This window comes from Mytilus edulis, chromosome 12 (genome assembly GCF_963676685.1).
Source record: "Mytilus edulis chromosome 12, xbMytEdul2.2, whole genome shotgun sequence".
NCBI classification, from domain to species: Eukaryota; Metazoa; Mollusca; class Bivalvia; order Mytilida; family Mytilidae; genus Mytilus; species Mytilus edulis.
In genome coordinates this window covers 4947366-4971224 of record NC_092355.1, presented here as the reverse complement: position 1 = coordinate 4971224, position 23859 = coordinate 4947366, and the positions used below count along the sequence as shown (strand labels likewise).

The window sequence follows — 23859 nt, the reverse complement described above, 5'->3', positions numbered from 1 at the left end:
ACTACGTTCCAGGTATTAGCTATTAGCCATACTCTCTCACGAGGTATATGTGTAACATACTGAATATTAATTGCGATCGGGAACCAGTTTAACTCATACGTAACGCAATATCAAATTGAACTTCTACGCACAGTTACATAGTTATTTGAATATACCATCGTTTGCCGCGAGTCATAATAAAGGCAACATAACAGGTCCTGGAGATAACCAAACTCCGAAACAACGGTTACGTCCTCTTTACTACGATACGTTGACTGTAATGATAGTTTAGCGAAGCAACGTCTCCCCTGTTTCGGAGTTTGGAGATAACACAAATGTGGAAGGAAGATGTGGTAAAATTGCCAATTCAGCGAGACAACTATCCATTAGAGACCTAACAGCGTTGATATATGACAGGAAAACTAAAGGTCATTGTACGGACACATACAATGAACAAAAGGCCTATCGTACTGAAATAAGATATATTCTTTATTTAACCAAGCATGAACCTTTCCGAATTTAAAATTCATATGAGATCATATGATACAAATTAATGCTTACAATAACTTTTTTAGGACAATAGTTTTATAAAATAAAGAATTATAGAACAATGGATAGTCAGTGCATGTACACGAGAGAAATGTTAAAAAGAGAGAAAATCAAAAATTAAGTAAGCTCTGTAATACTTGAACTATATGAAAAAACAAAATACAAAACAAAGGTGAACATCAAAAACCTAAAAATTAAACGTCTACAAGTGTTCTCACTACCCGTTCCTTGATAATTAGCTTTTAAACTGACTACAATTAAAAATAAAAGAAAAAAAAAAAACAATTGTAAACAACAACCTTTCTACACTCCCCATGATAAATTTCGACACTAACAATAATTCAATACTAACTGAAATTAATTACTTTGCTACCATTATCATGATTTAACTGTTTTTTCTTTTAGGAGGTAAAATCACTTCGAATGTGTGATCTACATCATGATATTAATGAAAATACCACTTGCTGCGCACCTGTTTGTTCAAATGTGTCATGTGATTTACAGTGCCCATTCGGAATGCATCTGCTTTCATCACAAATATATCCGGAACCATGTAATTCATCCAATAACGTGAACAATACAATAATTAAAAACATGTGCGTCTGGTCTTGTCCTAAAGAATTTATACGAATAACAATAGTTAATACGTCTTTTTGTTTAGGATGTGATACATTTTGTGTGATCAACTTTGGGTTCAGACAATTACCGAGTAATTGCATTTGTCCAGAGGTGACACTATTGACAACGCCATTGCTTGAAACCACAGAATTATCTCCACAAATGACACCTATCTTGTATGCAAATACTGTTTTGACAAGCAGTGCACTATCCTTAACAGAAATTATAGTATATGGAAGTGCTGGGTTGGCCGTATTTGTAGCTATAGTATCTGTTTTCTGCTGCTGCCGGTGGAGATATAAATTCTACAGACTACAAAAGACGATCCAAGTACCAAATGTAAGCCATGATACAAGTGGTAAAACAGTCCCTTTTTTAGCTCACCTGGCCGAAAGGCCAAGTGAGCTTTTCTCATCACTTGGCGTCCGTCGTCCGTCGTCGTCCGTCGTCGTCTTCGTCCTGCGTTAACTTTTACAAAAATCTTCTCCTCTGAAACTACTGGGCCAAATTTAACCAAACTTAGCCACAATCATCATTGGGGTATCTAGTTTAAAAAATGTGTCCGGTGACCCGGCCAACCAACCAAGATGGCCGCCATGGCTAAAAATAGAACATAGGGGTAAAATGCAGTTTTTGGCTTATAACTAAAAAACCAAAGCATTTAGAGCAAATCTGACAGGTGTAATATTGTTCATCAGGTCAAGATCTATCTGCCCTGACATTTTCAGATGAATCGGACATTCCGTTGTTGGGTTGCTGCCCCTGAAATGGTAATTTTAATGAAATTTTGCTGTTTTTGGTTATTATCTTGAAAAATATTATAGATAAAGATAAACTGTAAACAGCAATAATGTTCAGCAAAAAAAGATCTACAAATAAGTCAACATGACCAAAATGGTCGGTTGACCACTTTAGGAGTTATTGCCCTTTATAGTAAATTTTTAATCATTTTTCGTAAATCTTAGTAATCTTTTAGAAAAATCTTCTCTGAAACTACTGGGCCAAATTTAACCAAACTTGGTCATGATCATCATTAGGGTATCTAGTTTAAAAAATGTGTCCGGTGACCCGGCCAACCAACCAAGATGGCCGCCATGTCTAAAAATAGAACATAGGGGTAAAATGCAGTTTTTGGCTTATAACTCAAAAACCAAAGCATTAAGAGCAAATCTGACAGGAAGTAAAATTGTTCATCAGGTCACGATCTATCTGCCCTGGAATTTTCAGATGAATCTGACAACCTGTTGTTAGGTTGCTGCCCCTAAATTGGTAATTTTGAGGAAATTTTGCTGTTTTTTTGTTATTATCTTGAATATTATTATAGATAGAGATAAAATGTAAACAGCAATAATGTACAGCAAAGTCAGAACTGAAAATAAGTCAGTATGACCAAAATAGTCAATTGACCCCCTAAGGAGTTATTGCCCTTCATAGTCAATTTTTAACAATTTTCTTAAAATTTGAAGATTTTCAATAACATTTTCCACAGAAAGTACTGTTATAGATAGAGATAATTGTAAGCAGCAAGAATATTTAGTAAAGTAAGATCTACAAACACATCACCATCACCAAAACACAATTTTGTCATGAATCCATCTGTGTCCATTGTTTAATATTCACATAGACCGGATTGACTTGGGGCCGGATCGGTTTGGGGCCGGAACGACCGGATACCATTCCTTATTCCCATTAGAAACTTTTTCAAATTGATTCACTTTGGTAACAGGAAAGAACTGGATTTGTTTTGTACCATTTTTAAAATTGCCATTGTTTCCTTATTAAACAATTGTTTGAATTACAGACAACAGTTCATAGATCCCAAATGTGTGTTCTTCGAGTTGTGCTATTAAAATACCGGGTTTAAAGAATTTTTTTTTTTTTCTTATTGCCAAAAATTAGACTTTTTCAGATATTGTCTTGTATATCACAACAGGATATATAAGTGCCCCCGTGATGCACGCGGGCACAGCTTGAAGCTTCTTCCGGATATTGATTTGCTTCAAGTTACTGAGGAAATCATGTTTTGTTGAGTTTAGGATTATATTTAGAAGTTTGACCAGAGTAAGGGAAAGGTATTGGTTATAGTTTGTTATTTAATATGTTTTTTCTTGATATTTTGTTAAGTTTGCATTGTAATTGAATATAATTGGTAACTATAACTTAGTCGTTTATATTAATTTTTGTTATATTCTGTCATTGTAATTACTGCCTTCGCCGGTCAAAGCTCTTCACATTCTTTGCATTTCCTTAAAATTCAGTCAACCGACTGTCCGTGAACGGGGTCAGATAGTGCACTTAACTAAAAACAGCCCGCTTATTGCACTTTTCTAAAATTAACTAAGTTAACCAACTCGAAGATCAAAGGGAAAATTACTATTCATGTTAAAATATCTGTTTTTTTCACGACCAGTCTAATTAAAATAAAGATTTCTGATTTTGTTTAACTCAAATGACGCAGGTTACGACAAGTTAGATCGATTTTTTGATTAGATTGCTAAACGACGTGACTCATGTCTAAAATATTGAAAAATTACATTACAAAACAAACAATTTTGGAAATTTCCATAGACCAAGGTGAGCGACACAGGCTCTTTAGAGCCTCTAGTTTCTAATTGGTACCTGGGACTGTCAATTCTATTTAATTCTAAGTTTTAGGAGAAGAAGAACAGTAAGAAAAGCGCTGTTTCTTTGCTTTTGATTTTTTATACGCCCGTCAAAATTTTGACGGGACGTATTATGGTATATAAATGTCCGGTGTCCGTCCGTCTGTCTGTCCGGCGTAAACATGTCGCACCGTAACTTGAGAACGACTTATCTAAATTTCATGAAACTTAATATTGTTGTTTCTTATGATGTTCAAATGATCTGCATACTTTTTGGTGAAAATAAGATTTAAACTTTTTGAGTTACGGCACTTTGTAACTAAAACAGGGGTGTGTTTTTTTTTCACATGTCGCACCGTATCTCAAAAACGATTCTTGATTATTGCTTAAAACTTTACACACTTCTTAGTTATATTAATCTTAATATCTGTATACGTTTTGGTGATGATTCAAAATTTCATTTTTGAGTTATTGAGTATTTTGTAGAAAAGGGGGAGGAGTTTTTTACATGTCGCGCCGTATCTCAAAACGATTTATGATTATTGCTTAAAACTTTACACACTTCTTTGTTATATTAATCTAAATATCTGTATACTTCTTGGTGATGATTCAAAATTTCATTTTCGAGTTATTGAGTATTTTGTAAAAAAGGGGAAGGGGGTTTTACATGTCGTGCCGTATCTCAAAAACGATTTATGATTATTGCTTAAAATTTTACACACTTCTTTGTTATATTAATCTAGAGATCTGTATACTTTTTGGTGATGACTCAAAATTTTATTTTTGAGTTATTGAGTATTTTGTAAAAAAGGGGAGGTTTTTTTTTTACATGTCGCGCCATATCTCAAAAACAATTTATGATTATTGCTTGAAACTGTACACACTTCTTTGTTATATCAATCTAAAGATCTGTATACTTTTTGGTTTGATTCAAAATTTTATTTTAGTGATATTTGTAAAAAAGGGTGGGGGTGGGGGGTGTGGTCACATGTCCCGCCGTGTCTCAAAAACTATAAATGGTTAAAGCTTAAAACTTTCTCAGAAACTATTTATGATTATTGCATAAAACTTCCACACAAGACGTCGGGCGTATCATGCGCTCATGGCGCAGCTGTTTATTCATATTCGCGTATGGATTTTTGAAGTTGTGATTTCGAATCCCGCGCTGCAGTGGCCGGTTAGGTCGACATCAAAGTTAACTGACAAGGATTTTCATTTCTCCTGTCGAAGTCGTTGGTTCTCTATGGGCATTAAAGTGCACAGGCAGTTATGCTGAAAAGAAATCAATGATAAAAATCGATTTTTCATGATCATATATAGCGAACAAATGTACTTATGAGTATTGAATGCTTCTTTTAGTAATTTCATAGGGTTGTAAAAACGTGCGCACATTTTTCGAACGAAGCGCTTCCACGCTTCATACAGTATGTACTTCGGTCAACGTTTTTACACCCTAAATAATTTACAAAATGAAGCATTCAATTCTTAGATAATAAATGACCTCTACGCATGCGCATTAGATAACATTGAAGCGATGAAAAGTAATCAATAAACTTTTCATGTTTGAATTTAAAATCATACAACTGCTTTTCTCCTTAAAGTGCCTGCTAAAATTAAAAATGAAAATAGGGAATATGTCAACGAGACTACAACCCGACCAAAGAGCAGAAAACAACCGAAGGCCACGTGCATCAATGGCGTTTCAATGCAGCGAGAAAATTCTGCAAACAGCGGTGGGCCTCAGCTGCTCGATAAGGATTCCTCTATTGGAAAACGCATCTTTAGGAATCGTCAAGATATGGATTTGCTCTTTGGAGAATGTTAAAATTAGAGCCATTCTACGATGATCAGAACATGTATCAGCGTTGCTGAATCTAATTCTGCATTTTCATTTATTGAAGTAGACTTACATAATTAGTTATCGAAGGTACCAGGATTATAACTTAGTACGCCAGACGCGCGTTTCGTCTACACAAGACTTATCAGTGACGCATATCAAAATATTTATATAGCCAAACAAAGTACAAAGTTAAAGAGCATTGATTATCCAAAATTCCAAAAAGTTAAGCCAAAAACGTTATAAAAGGAACAGTTTTCAGTACTAAACATTTTAATTACAAACACATGGACATAACCGTCAACATTAAAAATAAGTTCCGAATAAGATCAGTTTTCGGATGCATATATACAGCCGTAAAGTCAATCGGCAAACCTCGATAGACCCGCTTCTCTCTATCTATGGAGGAACGGACTCGGCCGAGTTGTGGCGAATGGCCGTAAAGTGCAGAATTCTGTTGAATTATTTTGAAGCCCCTATAAATATTAAATTGTGCGTATGTCACGTGTATTTCTTCTTTAAGTAAACGTGTTCAATAGATATTGATTGAATATCTAAAAATGTGAATACTAAATGTTCTTAGCAATTATAGTTTATTCCTTTAATTTTCAATTTACAATTAGGCTGTTAAGAGCTGATATTATGAATAACTGATCAAGCATTTTCATAAATTAACAAAATATTAGGAATTCAATACAAACACTAATAACTGATCTGAATATAAACCACCATATATATCTTTGACATATATGTAAAAAGGTTTATAAAATATTTCTTTTTTCATCAAACATGTGCTTCTAACACACATTTGGAAAACATTTCTATCGTACATCTTACAAATCTATAATACTAAAATTACGAGGTCCAATTTGTCAGCCGTCATCACGTAAAAACGACGAATCAAAGAATTCAACTTTATATATAACTAATATAGTACAAAGGTGTAGATTAAAAATTACACCACTCCAGGCCCTTTTGTTTTCCACGTAATTAATATTGCCAATAATTAAGAAGTTCCGGGTTGAGTCCGATACCGATACCAATAGTATATTCACCTGTTACCTATTGCCTTATTTGTACGTTCCGTATCTGACAGGCGCACCACCAAACGGTGTATTCAGGATTAATATTCTATATACACGGGTCATATTCACAGGGTTGACACTACTAGATTGTCAAATTGTTACCTATTGTAGCATTTTAATCAGTAAAACTTTCTAAGATAACAATACGAATACTAAAAATCTGGACTAAAATAAGGCGTATAGGTACAGTTTTCAATTTGTATCTTATAATCGGCATGACTTTATCAGATGACAATACTAATATTAAAATAAGGCTTGCGCATAGTTATATACTTTAATTCAGTCACGGACCCGCGATATCACGGGTGTGTTCTAGTATCTATTAAACATATTATCTTAAAATGTTAATGAAACAGTCTTTAAGTAAATTAATACTTTCTATATAAAATCAAAAAAATATGTTGTTGATTTAAAAAAAGACAAGGATTATAGTTCAAAGTGTCTGCATTGATCATTTTCATTACTTTATATATATAAACTGTATATCATGTATCATGTTTTAAGCCATTGCAATGCCCATATGGGCGTAAAGTGCTTTTCAATAAAGTATTTAAAGTTTAAAAAAATATTTACAAAAAATGTTTTTATATCAGCAATCAAACATTTGGATGAAATATTATTGTTAAAATATCATTCATGCATAATTTCTGATGTAAGAAAAATGTCTATAAAATATTTTTTGGTAAATATTTTTGAAAAACATATGTATAACCAGTCAATAATATCATGAAAATATTATGTGTTAGCTGGGTAGCTCATTTAGTGTTCGTTGACCTGCAACGCAATGTACTATTACATATAGGTAATCAAACTTAACAATTTTACAGCGGAATAAACTATCGACAACTTCCTCCAGTCGAGACCATGCTATGGAAGATGGAAATACTTATACAGACATACCGCTCGATTCTCAGGTATAACACTAGTCAAATAATTAACAATGCATAAAACCTTCATCAGGAACCAGGGCCGTAACTAGCCTCTTCAAATAGTGAGGCAAATATATCGTTTTTATAAAAAAAATTTGGCGAGCTTTTGGCGGCCGCTCGAGGCCCCCAGAAGCTCTGAGAAAAATAACGCAAAATCGTGCATTCTGAGCGTTTCCCGGACTCTTTCTGACATTGAAACGCAATAAATTTTTAGCTTTCTTTCGACAATATTCTGGTCTGAAAGCAAAAACATAGATTCATTGTAATTTAAGTCTTTAAGGTTTTATGGACATCATTAAAAGACCGATATGTAGGATATTTAGCAAAATTCGCAATTCTCATAATCATTAATACCGGTTCTGTCTGTCTGTTTTAGTCTTGTATTGTGCTTAGACTTTGGTGATATTTTTATGACTAGATTGAAATATAGTGACAGTGCAGTATTATGCTTTAAATACTAGTACGTCTGCTTAAGTCGACACTAGGGACCATCTTGACCCTGATTTACGGTATTAATGATTCTTTTATTGTTGAAGACCCTCCAGCAACTTTGACCAAATGATTGATCATTAGTATTTTTTTTATGCATTGACTTTGTGTGCGATTAGGTTTCGTGCACATTTACTCCATATTCATTTATTTTCTGTAAAAGGGTCTGAACATGACATAATGCAAGTTGAACCCATCAATGGAAATGGTCATATGGAAATACGTTATTGCTTTTTTTCAAATTATTTGATACCGTAAAATTGGTGACCTTACTTTAATTTAAACCATGTCAGCTATCTAGTTTTATCAACCAAAAGAAGCCAGTTGTGAATTCTTTGATATCAAATTTAATTCTCTATGCAGAAACGACCATTTTTTTTCTATGTTTTGTATATTCTTAAAATATTTTCTCGCAAAATATCTGGACATCAGTGGGCATGCAACATTGCAAAACCACACGTTTACAAATGAAAATCAACACTCAGACTATTGTCACAAAGTAGGACAATAAATGAGCAAAAGACAAACCCGGGACAAAGAAGTTCAAATAATAGACCATCAACTCTGAAAACTAAAAGTAAAAAAGAAACATGGATCACGAAAAACATGCAGGGGCGACACCAGAGAGTGAAGAGAACTTGCTTCTTGTTAGACACTTTCCGTGAAAACAATTTGATATAAAGACAATCTTTTGTTTCATTTTTTTTTTTTTTTTATTTCTAACATGAGGCATTTGCTTCATTTGCCTCAATGTAGTTACGGCCCTGGGAACGCTCAAATGCTCAAACTACAAAACTTGAAATCAAAGGATGACGATATGAAATATAAAAACATAATACCCATTTCAACGTTTACCATCCGTTTGTGGAATAATCTTCACCATTTAGTAAAGTTGCGGTGATACTGATGTTTAATATCTGTCTTACGTGATTATTTTAAGTTTCCGAAATCAGTTACGGGTATTTACTTGTATATTTATTAATCAAAACCAATATGTCAATGAAAATGTAATCAATATACCAGGCTTTACAGGTTAAAAGGAAGTAAATATAGATCGCTGGCGCCACCTAGATTTTACATCCAAGATAATAGGTAGAAGTAAATTTATTTTCTGCTGCCTTGGTAATTAGAAATTAAAATTGAAATAGTGAGAAATGAGTGTTGGCCATTGGTGTAGAAATAGCGAGAAATTTAGAGAAAACTCTCTAAGACTAGCAAGATTTTCTGTGCCAAATTAAGCATGGGGTGTTCTTCATTCATACTATTTCGAAAATTCCGGAACCGTTGAGTACCCTTAAAAAATGCCATTTTTCTATCAAAAAAGCTGCGGCACCATATGTGTTTGACCATTGCAATTACACCCAAAGGTGTTGATAATTCAGAATTCGAAATTTTTTTTAATGGATCTTTGATAGTGAAAAGGCAGGACCAAATAAGGCTACCATTGTCGCCTATGTAAATAATTACTTCCTTGTAACCTACAATAAAGCGAGACTTAATTACATGAATGATCTTCATCCTTACGTATTAAATTAACTCCTATTGCAATAGTTATAAACATATTAGGGTTAATGCACCCAATCATCGTATTTGTAACTTAAGCATATAATTTGTAAATTGTAAAGTAAAATGAGTAATATTCATTTGTTGTAGAATTCTGAACCTGTGAATATAGATACAACAACAGAGGACATTAGTACTTATGCATCTATCCCTGATGAAATAAAGGGAACTGAGGTATTTAATATAAGTGGTATCACAATTATGTAATTCAATGATTGATTGTGTCTTGTTTTTTTCTTTGTTTTGCGTCAACTGATTCTGAGAAAACCTACCAGACAGCAAGGAAAAAAAACACACACAAAGAAAATAACACAAGAGTCTGCTTAAGTTCTGGACTGATTAACAGTGACTTTAGATCAATACTGTCATATCTAAGTGAAAGAACAAACATGACAAACAGGAAATTTAGCAATGTACAAACTTGATATGACTATATTCTGAGAAATGGTCTTGGTATTTCAAACATTTCCCATTTATACTGAAGCCTTTGAGAAGAGACATGTTTTGATCTGAGATGTGTCATGTTGTATTAAAACCTATGTATAATCAATAATTCCCTGTATCCAATCAATAATGCTTTAAGCATGAATTATCTCCCATTTGCAGAGTTATCTTCCTATAATTGGAATACTTTATGTAAACTTTTTGGCAATATATTAATATTTTGTTCTGCATACTTTTTTTTCAGAAAATAAACTAATGAAATTATGTTTTATATCTTAATATCTTGTGGAATTAAAAATGTACATACTAATTTATCCTATCTTATCAGACAGTAGATATCATTTAAAGAAATTTATTAGAAATATTTGCAAAAACTACTATTTTTCATTTAAAAAAGTATAAAAATTTATTTCAATTATAAAATAAGATAACTGTGCAAATGGGAGGTAACTCTTGCTTCAAGCAAGTAAGGAACGCCTACTGTAAGACCTGTACCAAGGAAGAACCATTACAGTGAAATTGGTTGATCTTTTCAATATCAAATTTAGTGAATCTTAATATTAAATAAAAGCTCTGATACATTCAAATGTTTTATTAATTGAAAACAATTCTTAAAACAAAATTTAAAACAAATAAATCAAAACTTAACATGAGAACTAAAGTATAAACTTAACAGGAGAATTAAAGTATTGGCTTACATATGCACCAAACATTTTAACAGCATCTATAGCCTTGAGAGATGTATTCATTTCAATTTTTTTCCCGTTAGAGCTAGATGAAACATAACATTTTATCAGAGTTTTATCCCCTATGGTGATAGGTTCATTGAATCTTGTATTTAACGTGTCTCTTATGCTGGCTACGTAAAGGCTCTCTAGGATCTGAGAAAAAGTTTCTGTGCCGGCGAGCGGAAAGGCATATGAAGCCAGAACGATCCTTTTATCTTTGAAAAGTGAAACACAAACGATCTCGCTCGCCGGCACATTTATACTGGCCATTTCTGCTGTCACATCTATCGAAGTCAAGATCGCTTAAACGCTTTAAATAAGGAGCGTACTTGTTATTTAAAGCGCAAAATAGATTTGAGTATAAGAATACACTAAAACATGGCTGGAAAAACCTGGAAAATACGGATTTTCTATTGACGAACAAAAAAAGTTTGTGTTTGTTTTTGACACGAATTGGCCGAAAACCTACCCGCACGCGGACGCAAAAAAAAAACAAAACAACTATGGCCTTAACGTCCAGTGGCAAACATTTCATACATATTTGCATGTGACGCCATAACTTGTGTGATTTAGCCAGGGTTGATGACAATGGTGTTGCTCGCTTAAAGTCCGATGGCAAATATTTCCTACGTATCCGGGAGGTCATTGCTTTGTGATGTAAGGTTGTCGACAATGGTGTTGCTCTCTTTATGTCCAGTGACAAATATTTCATACATATTCAGGACGGCATAACTATGTGATTTAGGTTGTCGACAATGATGTTGCTCGCTTTGAGTCCACTGGCAAATATTTCATACATATTCGGTACGTCGTATAACTATGTGATTTAATTTTTCTGAAAATGTTGTTGACCTCTTTAACGTTCAGTGGTGAACATTTATTCATGTCGTAGTATGTGATTTAGGGCTGTCGACAATGGTGTTGGTCTCTTTATGTCCAGTGGAAAATATTTCGTACATATTCAGGACGTCGTAACTATTTGATTTAAGGTTGTCGACAATGGTGTTGGTCTCTTTATGTCCAGTGGCATATATTTCATACATATTCAGGACGTCGTAACTATTTGATTTAGGGTTGTCGACAATGGTGTTGGTCTCTTTATGCCCAGTGGAAAATATTTCATACATATTCAGGACGTCGTAACTTTTTTTATTTAGGGTTGTCGACAAAATTATGGTGTTGCTCTCTTTATGTCCAGTGGAAAATATTTCGTACATATTCAGGACGTCATAACTATTTGATTTAAGGTTGTCGACAATGGTGTTGGTCTCTTTGAGTCCACTGGCAAATATTTCATACATATTCGGTACGTCGTATAACTATGTGATTTAATTTTTCTGAAAATGTTGTTGACCTCTTTAACGTTCAGTGGTGAACATTTATTCATGTCGTAGTATGTGATTTAGGGCTGTCGACAATGGTGTTGGTCTCTTTATGTCCAGTGGAAAATATTTCATACATATTCGGGACGTTATAACTTTTTGATTTAGGGCTGTCGACAATGGTGTTGGTCTCTTTATGTCCAGTGGAAAATATTTTATACATATTCACGACGTCATAACTATTTGATTTAGGGTTGTCGACAATGGTGTTGGTCTCTTTATGTCCAGTGGAAAATATTTCATACATATTCAGGACGTCGTAACTTTTTTTATTTAGGGTTGTCGACAAAATTATGGTGTTGCTCTCTTTATGTCCAGTGGCAAATATTTCATACTTATTCACGACGTCATAACTATTTGATTTAGGGTTGTCGACAATGGTGTTGGTCTCTTTATGTCCAGTGGAAAATATTTCATACATATTCGGTACGTCGTATAACTACATGTATGTGATTTATTTTTTCTGAAAATGTTGTTGACCTCTTTATGTCCAGTGGCAAATATTTCATACATATTCGGGACGTCATAACTTTTTGATTTAGGGTTGTCGACAATGGTGTTGGTCTCTTTATGTCCAGTGGAAAATAATTCATACATATTCAGGACGTCATAACTTTTTGATTGAGGGTGGTCGACAATGATGTTGGTCTCTTTATGTCCAGTGGCAAATATTTCATACATATTCAGGACGTCATAATTATTTTATATAGGGTTGTTGACATTGGTGTTGGTCTCTTTATGTCCAGTGGAAAATATTTCATTCATATTCGGGACGTCATAACTTTTTGATTTAGGGTTGTCGACAATGGTGTTGGTCTCTTTATGTCCAGTGGAAAATATTTCATACATATTCAGGACGTCATAACTTTTTGATTGAGGGTTGTCGACAATGTTGTTGTTGTCTTGACGTCAAGTGGCAAATATCTCATACATATTCGGGAAGTCATAATTGTGTGATTTAAGGTTTATAAAAATGTTAATGCTCGCTTAACGTCTAGGGGCAAATATTTCATGCATTTCTGTTATTCAAAACTATTGGTTTATGAATTTATCATCAATTAATTTATTGTTTAGATTGCATATAGACGTTGAAAGTCAATTATTGCCAAGTTTTCATCAGATCGAAAAATAATTAAGACATGACAATCGCTGTAATACAGTACCTTGTCACACGTTTGAAGTCTGTCTAGTACTGAGTACTAACTTGCTATAACTCTACAATGTGGCCGTTTCAGAATATAATGCCTTCTGGGTAATATATTCAAAGGCGTACACAATAAACCGTTGTGATTTGTTTAAAACGTCATATAATGTTTATTCAACATGACGAGGTTCATTCATTTTTATATTAAAATTAAATACATCATGTTGATATCAAGCGATATCACCCTCTCACTCTTTATGAAACCGACGATGTTTGTTTGCCTTACATTTAGAATGGCGGTTGTAACTTGTGCTAATAGTATTTATTGTATTTTAGAATTTACAGAATGTTGCCAATGGAGCAAGCGGATCTACTGTCGAGGAGAATAAATATGAAGAACTTCCATGTAGAGTCAAGACCAAGGAAACACAGGTTAATACACCTTTATACCCACCCGGAAGACATAAGATCACACTGTGTTTTTTTTTTTTTTATTCGTGTTGCTTAATTTTCTATGTGGTGTTTTTATTTGTATACTGCTGTTTGTCTTTTGCTGTTTTTCTTGATTTACCATCGCTATGACAGTTTATCATATCATGACAAATGGGTAATGATATTCCTTTAGTATCTTTCGCCTCTCTAAAAACTGTTCAATTTGTGTTGCTCTATTTTACATGTTGTGTATTGTTTTCGTTTACTAATTATCGCATTTTTCCATTTCTATAAAGTTCTGATGAAAATTATTTTACTATCAAATCTTCCTGCAATTTCTTAAAGAATTGTGTACATTCTTCATTTTTGTAATCGTTACTACATTACCTATAATTTAAGTCTTTTATTTTCCACAGATTAATTCGTACTTTTGATTCTTTGAAGAATCGATGTAGTGTTGAAACTTTTAGTTTCCTTATTCATTGCATTTAAATTTTATACTCAAGTTTCTTTCAGTTTGTACACTTATCGGTGTGATTATTGTTTCAACACATTTTTGAATTATTGCTTGATCATTTTAATCCACAAAACGCTATAATGTAAATAATAATTCTGTTTTTTTAGTTCACTCAAAGTATCCAAAACGAGTATGTAAGGACTAAAAAAAAAGGTAGGCAAAACCAACAGTCAAGAAAGCCACCGAAGATAACGACAGAAGATAACAAATATATGTCTGTTCATGGGCTCAAGAGACAAGAAGCACAGCAAGTGGTTCAGGGAAATTCGAATACTCTACAAGTTCCTAGGAACGAATATCATTTGTCTACAGCTAAATATGAATCGATGCATGTCGGTGACACTATTAACAAAACTAAACCACCTGACATTGCCAAAGGGCAAGAGAAAGGATCAGACTTTGTCCAACCTGTTCCACAATCTAATAATAGAATTCATAGTAATAGCACTGATGAGGAAAAAAGAAACATTATTTCAAAGAAGGCGGGAATTAATCCTGCAGACGTTTACGAAACTATGGCTAACGTGAAACCTATCGTTCAAACAACTGACCAATCAGCTTCCAGACTGGTAACTGATGCAGAACTTAATAATTTAGAAGCAGATGGCGACCCTTATATGCACAGCAATAGTGTAGAAAAAGGAAATGTTCATGAAGATATGTACTCGTTAAATTGTTTACCTTTAAAGAAAAAAACTTCAAATCTTGTAAGTAACAATATTCCGAATAGAAATATTGAGAACCATAAGGACCAGATGTCGGATGCATTTGGAAATACAAATATAACGGGAAATAAGATGTCTGAGGAACAAATTTATGTAAACACAGATATTTTTCGCAAACCAACTTGTTCTAAAACTGATACTAAAAGTGAGTCTTCGATTCCTACAAACAACAAACAAGAAAGTATAAATGATAATCTTATAAATCAGAATAAAGATAAGAAAAAGGTCACTATGAGAAGTCTTTCTAATGGAGAAAATGTACCAGAGGTGACTACAACTGTAGCCGTTGGAGAATGGCGTTCTGACGAGAAAAGTAATGCAGTTGTGCTTAAAGTTGTATCAGTTGCAGGGTGCCAGTCTGATGGTGAAAAGGAATCTGGAAATCTTCAAGCAACAGCCATTGCAGGGTGCCACTCATTTGGAAGAAGTGAATCAGAGAACTCTGAAGTTGCAGACCAAGCAGGATTTCAAATAAATGAAGAAATGGAACAAGAGGACTTTAAAACTACCGAGACCCGTTTGAATCACTCCACATCATTTCAGAGTAAACTTGGACAAAGACTTGAACAGTTGAACAAAAATGGCGACCATGAATCATCAGATGAGGAAACTTTTTAAACGTTCAATTGCTAACTATTTTTGAAGGAAAATGACATGATAATGATGTATATCAAAATTAAGGCAAATGTCATGGCTTAAAGTTACTCTGTTTCAAAATAAAAAAAGATTTGGACTTAATATCAGCCTGCTACCTCTTATTTGTACAATTTCATTTACATTAAAAAACATCTAGAAAACTCCTATGAAAATTTATATAATGATAAAATTTTTAATTTACAAGAGAATAGCAAACTCCAACTTTTTAAAAAAATAAAGAAAAGCTATAACTTTGAACCATACCTACTTTCTCAAAACTTTGAATATAGACAACTAATTTCTAAATTTCGAATAAGTGACCACTGCTTATTAATAGAAACTGGAAGATACAGGAAAATTCCCAGAGATTTAAGACTATGTACACATTGTGATGTACTAGATGATGAGTTTCATTTCTTTTTTAAATGTAAAATAAATGAACAATTAAGAAAAGAATTTTTAAATGAAAATAAATATAATAACTTAAATGATATAGATAAATTAAAACATATTCTCAATCCTGAAACAAAACAGGACACTTGCAAATTAGGCTCCTTTTTAAAAAAGTCACTAAGACTGAGGGCAGGGAGTCCTTGATATAATTTGAATCTCTTATATATATATATATATATATATATTGATTTAAAAAAAAAGACAAATTATAGTTCAAAGTGTGTCCATTGTTTATTTTCATTGTTTTATGTAAACTGTATATTATGTATAATGTTTTAAGCCATTGGTCCATATGGGCGTAAAGTGCTTTTCAATAAAGAAAGTTATTATTAAAATCAAGGTTTTGAAGTTTAATTCAAATTCTAATATTTTTATTGTTGCCTAATACAGATAGAATAGTGAAGTTAATGATTACAGTACTAGTGTTTCTTACGTTATCATGAGAACAAAAACCCAACCATTTCTTTGAAATTTTATGAAAATCATAATACTTTTAGATTTGTATTGTATTTCATGATATTTTTAATTTGTACACGATTCATTTTTATAATCCATATTTTTTTTACTTAGTTCTTTTATTTTTGACAGTTTATTCTTCATTCTTTTGCATACCATTGTTCTCTTTTCTTTATTTCTTTTCGCTCATTTATCTTTATGCAGTAGTTTTTGGCAATTATTATAATATTTGTTAACCCTATTCAGACCATTCACGAGGAGCGAAAATAAAAAAAAAACAAATACAGTAGATGATTTATGTGATGTGAGCTGGCTGCGGGAATAACATCTCTTGATAGACAAATAAATAAACTCATCATAGATACCAGGACTAAATTTTTTATATACGCCAGACGCGCGTTTCGTCTACAAAAGACTCATCAGTGACGCTCGAATCCAAAAAAGTTAAAAAAAAAAAAAGCCAAATAAAGTACAAAGTTGAAGAGCATTGAGATAAAAAATTCCTAAAAGTGTTGCCAAATACAGTTAAAGTAATCTATGCCTGAGGTAGAAAAGCCTTATCATTTCAAAAAAATCTAAATTTTGTAAACAGTTAATTTATAAATATAACAATTGAGGGTTTGATATAAGGAGTTAAATTTTGTGTTGTAAACACCTCAACTCTGTATCCCTAATAGAGTACACGTAGTTGCAATGGTTCGGTTACGTTCTAGACACTGAGACAGCTAAAGACTATCCCCATTCTGATTGGTAACGACTTCATTTTGATACAAGCCACCTATCCGAATTGACCCCTCTTGCCCAGGAATCGCATCTCATATACAGTGTAAACTGAGGTCAGCTTATGTAACCCGATTTTCCCTTGGAAAAGTTAGTGTTTTATTACACACTTTAGTAAATAGCCAAAGTAAAATGAATGTTCAATATCATTTGGAGAAAAAAAATGGATAAATATATGAAGAAAAAAAAAATGTTTAATTAACATTAAATAGCAGGGGTTATAATCAGAACACAAACATAAGATTTTTCAATCGAAAAGTTTAAAGACCTACATATTATATAGAGTTAAATGACAGTAACTTATGTTGCTATAACACGAACATTGAGTAGCCATACTAATGTATAAATCGGAAACTAGATCTAGGAATAATGTATTTTTATATGTTTAACTGTTATGTTGCGAGGGAAAGGCAGATAATTTACGATTTATCAGTTCATGTGATTCCTTCAGTAGTTTTTATTAAATCTAAATCTTTCTAATTGAATTGATGGGATTTTATCATCAGAAAATAAACTCATCCAATCTGCGGTTTCTCCCAATGTAAGAAAGACTATCCTTGTTGTACATTAAATCAACAACATATGACATATTGTGCAATTATGTTTTAAAGATTTGATTTCTTTACAATGCACTGTACTGAATCTGAGACTCCCCTTATGAAATGGAAAAAAAGAAATCGAATAAATAGAATTAGAATCTTTTAAAATTGAAAACAAAAAAACCTACACTGGAAAATGATTTAAAGATCAGTTTACTAGTCATTACAAAAGAAACTATACCACAGTTGTTAGACACAAGAAAACAACAAACAAAAAGAGCATTGCAAGTGTTGTGACTTTAATTTTTCGTTTTTGTATTTTGCTGTGCTTGTACTGATTTTGTGTCATGAATGGATACCTCAAATCATTTTTTTATTTATTTACTAAACACAACTTTGCATATTTCAGTAAATTTACAAATGTGAGAGCGTTTGTTTGAATAATTTAATTGTCACAATTGGCAGTTTCAGATTCTAAAGCATCATGGGTAATTTCATTGTACCCCAAATTGAAAATAACTTCACTTCATAGATTTCCATTGTTTATGACATTTTTAACCAATCAAGACGTTTTGGTGTACACATATGAAAGTATTACCCAGGATGCATTAGATTCTGAAACGGCGTATTTTGACTTTAAGGTGGCTCCTGGGTACAAAAATGTCAGCAAAAAATTAAACCTTTATTTTTTCATTACAAGTTTTATTTAATTTTATTACACTATAAGATATTACTTTATGATATGGTACAAAACAAATACAATAGATAATTTATGTGATGTGAGCTGGCTGCGGGAATAACATCTCTTGATAGACAAATGTGGGTTTGATATAAGGAGTTTTGTGTTGTAAACAGCTCAACCTTTTATCCCTAATAGAGTACATGTAGTTGCAAAAATCAATCCAAAAAATTGATTCGGTTTTGCCCTAGATGACTTTTAAAATGTTTATATCATTGAAAAAGCTCCAAATTATCTGCCTTTGGTGCAAAAATGCCATTTTTTTGCATTAAATTTGAAATATCTTTTTTAACTCATCGGTGACCTATATTTTTTATTATTGTTTTCAAATAAGCTGTACATAAACTAAATAATTCTAAAATTTAAGCGATTTCTGTAATTAATTATTTTTTTTATTTCGATATTACATCTATTTCTCCTATTAGTTCAACAGAAAAAAAGGACATTAACAAAAATGTATGCTTCTTCCAGAGGCAGATTGTGAGCTTAAGTGAACGGTGACCCCATCTTTTTATTTCATTTTTCTTTTAAGTATATGATAAAGTTCATTTATACAAAAAATATAACGAAATCCTATATTAGAAAAAAAAATTGATTTATACCCAGGAGCCCCCTTAAACTAAATAAAGGCTTGTTTATTGTTAACGTATAGTCTGTCATCTGTCGTTCGCACATAAACGTCTCCTCTCTGATTCTAATATAAGGAACTATTTTTTATAATGTCATTAAACTTTCGAACAAAAGGAAATAAAGTTACCATAATCATACTGTTGGTTTTGTCAGAATTAATAGTCTTCTCCACTTTTTGATTTGAACTTAATGGAGTTCCTGTTTTCCCTACTGCAAAAGATCTTGTAAGGCATTTGTAATCACCTTTGTTAATTAGTGTTGTATTGTCCCATGGACAAGACTTTTCTAGATTCAGTACACTCAACTCTGCTTGTCACAGTTTTATATATGTGAGGTGTTACGATTTTACCGAACGGAGTTCATCTTTTTGTTGTTGTTAATATGTGAATATGTTTTTTTGTATTTCTTATTTTCTATAAGAACTGCTAATTATGCCGTAAGAAAGTTGTGATTGTAGTTGTCAATTTGTGATATATTGTACTATGGGTCGTTGCTTCATCAGTACAATCAACTTTGTTCATCACAGTCTCATATAATTACTAGCCAACATATGGTACTTACAAGTAAACTATATTAAGGAATGAATCTAGTATATAATTATATATATATACTAGAACACACCCGTGATATCGCGGGTCCGTGACTGAATTAAAGTATATAACTTTGCGTAAGCCTTATTTTAGTATTGGTATTGTCATCTGATAAAGTCGTGCCGAATATTATAAGATACACAGTTTTCTCTGCTTTCAAATCTTTCTGTTTAAACCCGTCGACCTGGAACTTTTCAATTATTGGTAATATTCAGGTCCTGGACTTGAGTATTTTTTAATCAACAGCATTGTCTAATAAAGTTCTTGAATGAATATCTTTGATTCGCTGTTTTACGTCATGCCCGCTAACAAATTGAAAACTGTACCTCTACGCCTTAGTCCAAATTTTTAGTATTCGTATTGTTACCTTAGAAAGTCTTACTAATTAAAAAAACTACAATAGGGAACAATTTGACAATGATTGAATTTAGTTATGTCGACTTTGTGATTATGACCCGTGTATATATTTGGTGGTGCGCCTGTTAGATGCGGAACGTACAGATAAGGTAATATGTAACAGGTGAATATACTATTGGTATCGATACCGGATTCGACCCGGAACTTGTTAATTATTGGCAATATTAATTATGTGGAAAACAAAAGGGTCTGGAGTGGTGTAATTTTTAATCTACACAATTGTCCTATATTAGCTATATATAAAGTTGAATTCTTTGATATGTCGTTTTTACCTGATGCCGGCTGATAAATTGGACCTCGTAATTTTAGTATTATAGATATCTATGTTATAAAAGTCAAAGTCAAAGTCAGAGTCAAAGATGTTTATGTCTATAAACTTTAAAATCTATAATATGAATGTAAGGCGCAGTTACTATAAGGAAGCTGCCTACGAAATCAAATAATAGCAAAAACTTCCTTAGTACGACTTACCGATGTCTCATCCAAATTGCTGAAAATGATCAAATAAAGTGTAAAAATGTGTAATATCGCTAGAAAAAAGCAGAAACGTTTACAACTGATAAATTTTTAGTACAGCTATCATTTTGTACAAGGAATTTGCATCTTTTACAATTTTATGGAGGTCCTTCATTTCTTTATTTTGTTAGGCTATTTTCTTCATATTTTTTGTTTTGTTTTTGCCCACTAATGTCACTCTATTTATTAATGCATTCCATTTTTCTCTATTCCTTAATATCTAGCCCCTTTATCTCTACAAAAGGAAAGGAGTAGGTTCAGTAAGACCCCTTTTTGACCCCAAAATATAGCAGTTTTACAAAATTGTTAAAATGTAAACCTTTAGTTATTTATTGGACAGTAGAATGCTTCTGCTACATAAATATGGGCTGTTTTTGACAATACAATGCACATATATCCGGTACTAGCACCATTAAGTCATGCTAAATTACTTAATATCCTCATAATTCTAGCATTTTAGTTAAATTTTAGACGGTTTTCGTGTAAAACGAAAGTGGCCGCATTCGTGTTCATCTTTAATATTGAAATATAAGTTGTATTTTATGATAATACATAACATATATAAAGGTTGAGGATGAACACGGATGCGGCCACTTTCATTTTTACCAAAAACCATCTGAAAAGTGACATTTTTCGGCATATTAGGTAGATTTTTCATATTTGAGCTTGAATCGGATCGTTTTTAATGACTAAATCTGTTAAAATCTTTCACATAAACTAATTAATTCAAATAAAATAGACACTTAAGTGTTTAAAAAGTGGTCAAAATCTTTCGTCAGATGAACCTGAAATTTGAGGCCAAAATCGGTCCTTACCGGACCTACTCCTTTCACTCCCATGAATTTCACATCAATTTAAATTCATGTGAATCTCACTTGGATTCACCTCAAACGAGCTTATACGTGAAACTCAAGTGAAAGGAATTCATGTGATTTCACATAAATCTAATGCGAAACTCACGCGACTTTCACGTAAATTCACGTGATAATCACATGCATTTTTATTAACGTGAAATTCACGAGAATTTCTAAAATAAAGTTTATATATCAAATGTTTGTGGTACTGTTAAAGTGATATTGAAGTTCAAATTTTTATATGAGAAATTTTATGCTCATTTGAGGTGAAATTACGTGAGATTCTTGTTACATTAACGTTAGTCAGTGTTTTTATTATTTGACCATTATTCTCTATCATGTAAACCCCAATTGAGAACCTCTTTTATACGTACCAACGTACTGAATTTCAGATTCTATTATTCTATAGGTTCCATTGTACTGACATCCTATAACAAAGAAGGATACAAATGAATAAATAAAGATACCATATCAATGATTTACATGGGAATATGATGTAAAGATTAAAAACAATTTTTGATCAATGGACAGAAATATATCACCGATTTTGGACAGAACGATAAACAGTCTAAGAATAAAATTAACTATACACAACATTTCACATGTCAGGGAAAATGACAAATGCGCGAGAAGTGTTTAATTCTTTGAACGAACCTTGACTTTCAACTGTAGTGGATCATAACAGAGCTACTTTATAACTACAATTTAAAACAATGTTTTTTTTAATATAAAATATTATATAACTGTAATAATAGCGACTAACAACGTGTTTGCTACGCGTATGGACGCTATGATCAAACACATTATAATCAAGAAATTAAACAAAACAATTCGGTGCGAGCCATGCCTCCGTATTGAGGCCCGTACTTTGACCTATTAAATTCACTCTTTCACTTTGTGACTTAGATGAAGGGTTGTCTCATTGGCACTCATACAACATCTTCTGATCTCTAAATACCCCTTCTGGGCATGTGTCGCTTTATGCAATGTATTAAGGTTGCATGTGTATACAAAATAAACTCATCATGGATACCAGGATTAAAATTGTGTACACCAGCCGTGCGTTTTTTCTACAAAAGACAATCAGTGACGAGATAATATAAAACAAAAACAAAAATTCCATGAGTAGAAATGTAGAAATGAAGCAAACCTGATCATTCCCTTCCATAGAGGCCAAGTTTGACTTCGTTTCCATTGTACAATGAGAGTTGTAAATTCCAATCCATTGAACACAGGAAGTAGTTGTATTAATCATGCGTACAACTCCACATTGAACACAGGAAGTAGTTGTATTAATCATGCGTACAACTCCACATTGAACACAGGAAGTAGTTGTATTAATCATGCGTACAACTCCACATTATTAAGCTGCAGACAAAACATGCAGTCTTTCTCTTTCATAAAAATCAAGAAAAAGAAACTATTGACATGATGTGGTTCTCTTAGGGATATTTCCGTGGTAAAGATAGCGTATAATTAATCATATTCAAATCATTTTGGCAAATACATTCATTGTAACATACAAAAAGTATATTGGGTCCTAAAACGGTCCCTTGAGGGACACCATCATGTCAAGTTGATTTTGAAGATGTCATAATTTTAATAACTGCATTTATTTGTCAGTACACAACCAGTTATACAATTTCACTTGAAATTTTGATACAATAATAATTCGGTTTCTGAATTGATCTCTGATTGGACACTTTTTGAGTTTAATTGTCCCTCTGGTGTCTTTTTGCCCCACTTTTACCAAATGAATTAAACAAAAGTATTACATATGAAACTTTAAATTCACATGAGATGTTTTACGTAATAAACATTTGTCTGTTGCCTTTTCTGTTGCATGTCGTTGTTTTCACATCACCACAGCTATATCCACCAAAGTTTAAATGACGTGTATGTATTCGATTAGAGGCAATCGTACGTCCTTTAACAATGAGAGAAAGAAAAAAAAAACCGTAAAGTCGGCTATAAAACGTTCGACATGAAAATAAGAAATAGTTCATTTGGCAGGACTAAAGACCTAAGTTAAAACAGAAAAATCTGTGAAAAACAAATATGTTAAGTTCATTCATACCTTAACAACAACAAGGACGATTTAGTAGTTGTCATACTGTGCAGTTACTGGCACATACTTCGATCATAAAGCGTATATTGACATCTGATCGTATTTGTAATGGGTAACTAGTATACATTATATAGTTGAATTGTTGTTATATCTCTTT

The 23859-nt window shown here is 32.6% G+C and overlaps 1 protein-coding gene across 1 annotated transcript; it reads left to right on the top strand.

Moving 5' to 3' along the window:
• Nucleotides 1-362: 362 nt before the first annotated feature.
• LOC139499527 (uncharacterized) lies at nt 363-15768 on the top strand. Its single transcript, XM_071288243.1, has 5 exons — nt 363-1485; nt 7499-7585; nt 9743-9826; nt 13687-13782; nt 14407-15768. Exons 1-5 carry the CDS (start codon nt 952-954, stop codon nt 15640-15642), a joined length of 2037 nt encoding a protein of 678 aa, XP_071144344.1. The 5' UTR covers nt 363-951; the 3' UTR covers nt 15643-15768.
• The last annotated feature ends 8091 nt before the right edge of the window (nt 15769-23859 follow it).

Excerpts from the sequence above, each read along its gene's own strand:
- LOC139499527 (XM_071288243.1), top strand. The coding sequence starts at position 952 with ATGTGTGATCTACATCATGATATTAATGAAAATACCACTTGCTGCGCA. Across the intron at positions 1,486-7,498 it reads AGACGATCCAAGTACCAAAT|CGGAATAAACTATCGACAAC; the intron begins GTAAGCCATGAT and ends ACAATTTTACAG. Across the intron at positions 13,783-14,406 it reads TCAAGACCAAGGAAACACAG|TTCACTCAAAGTATCCAAAA; the intron begins GTTAATACACCT and ends CTGTTTTTTTAG.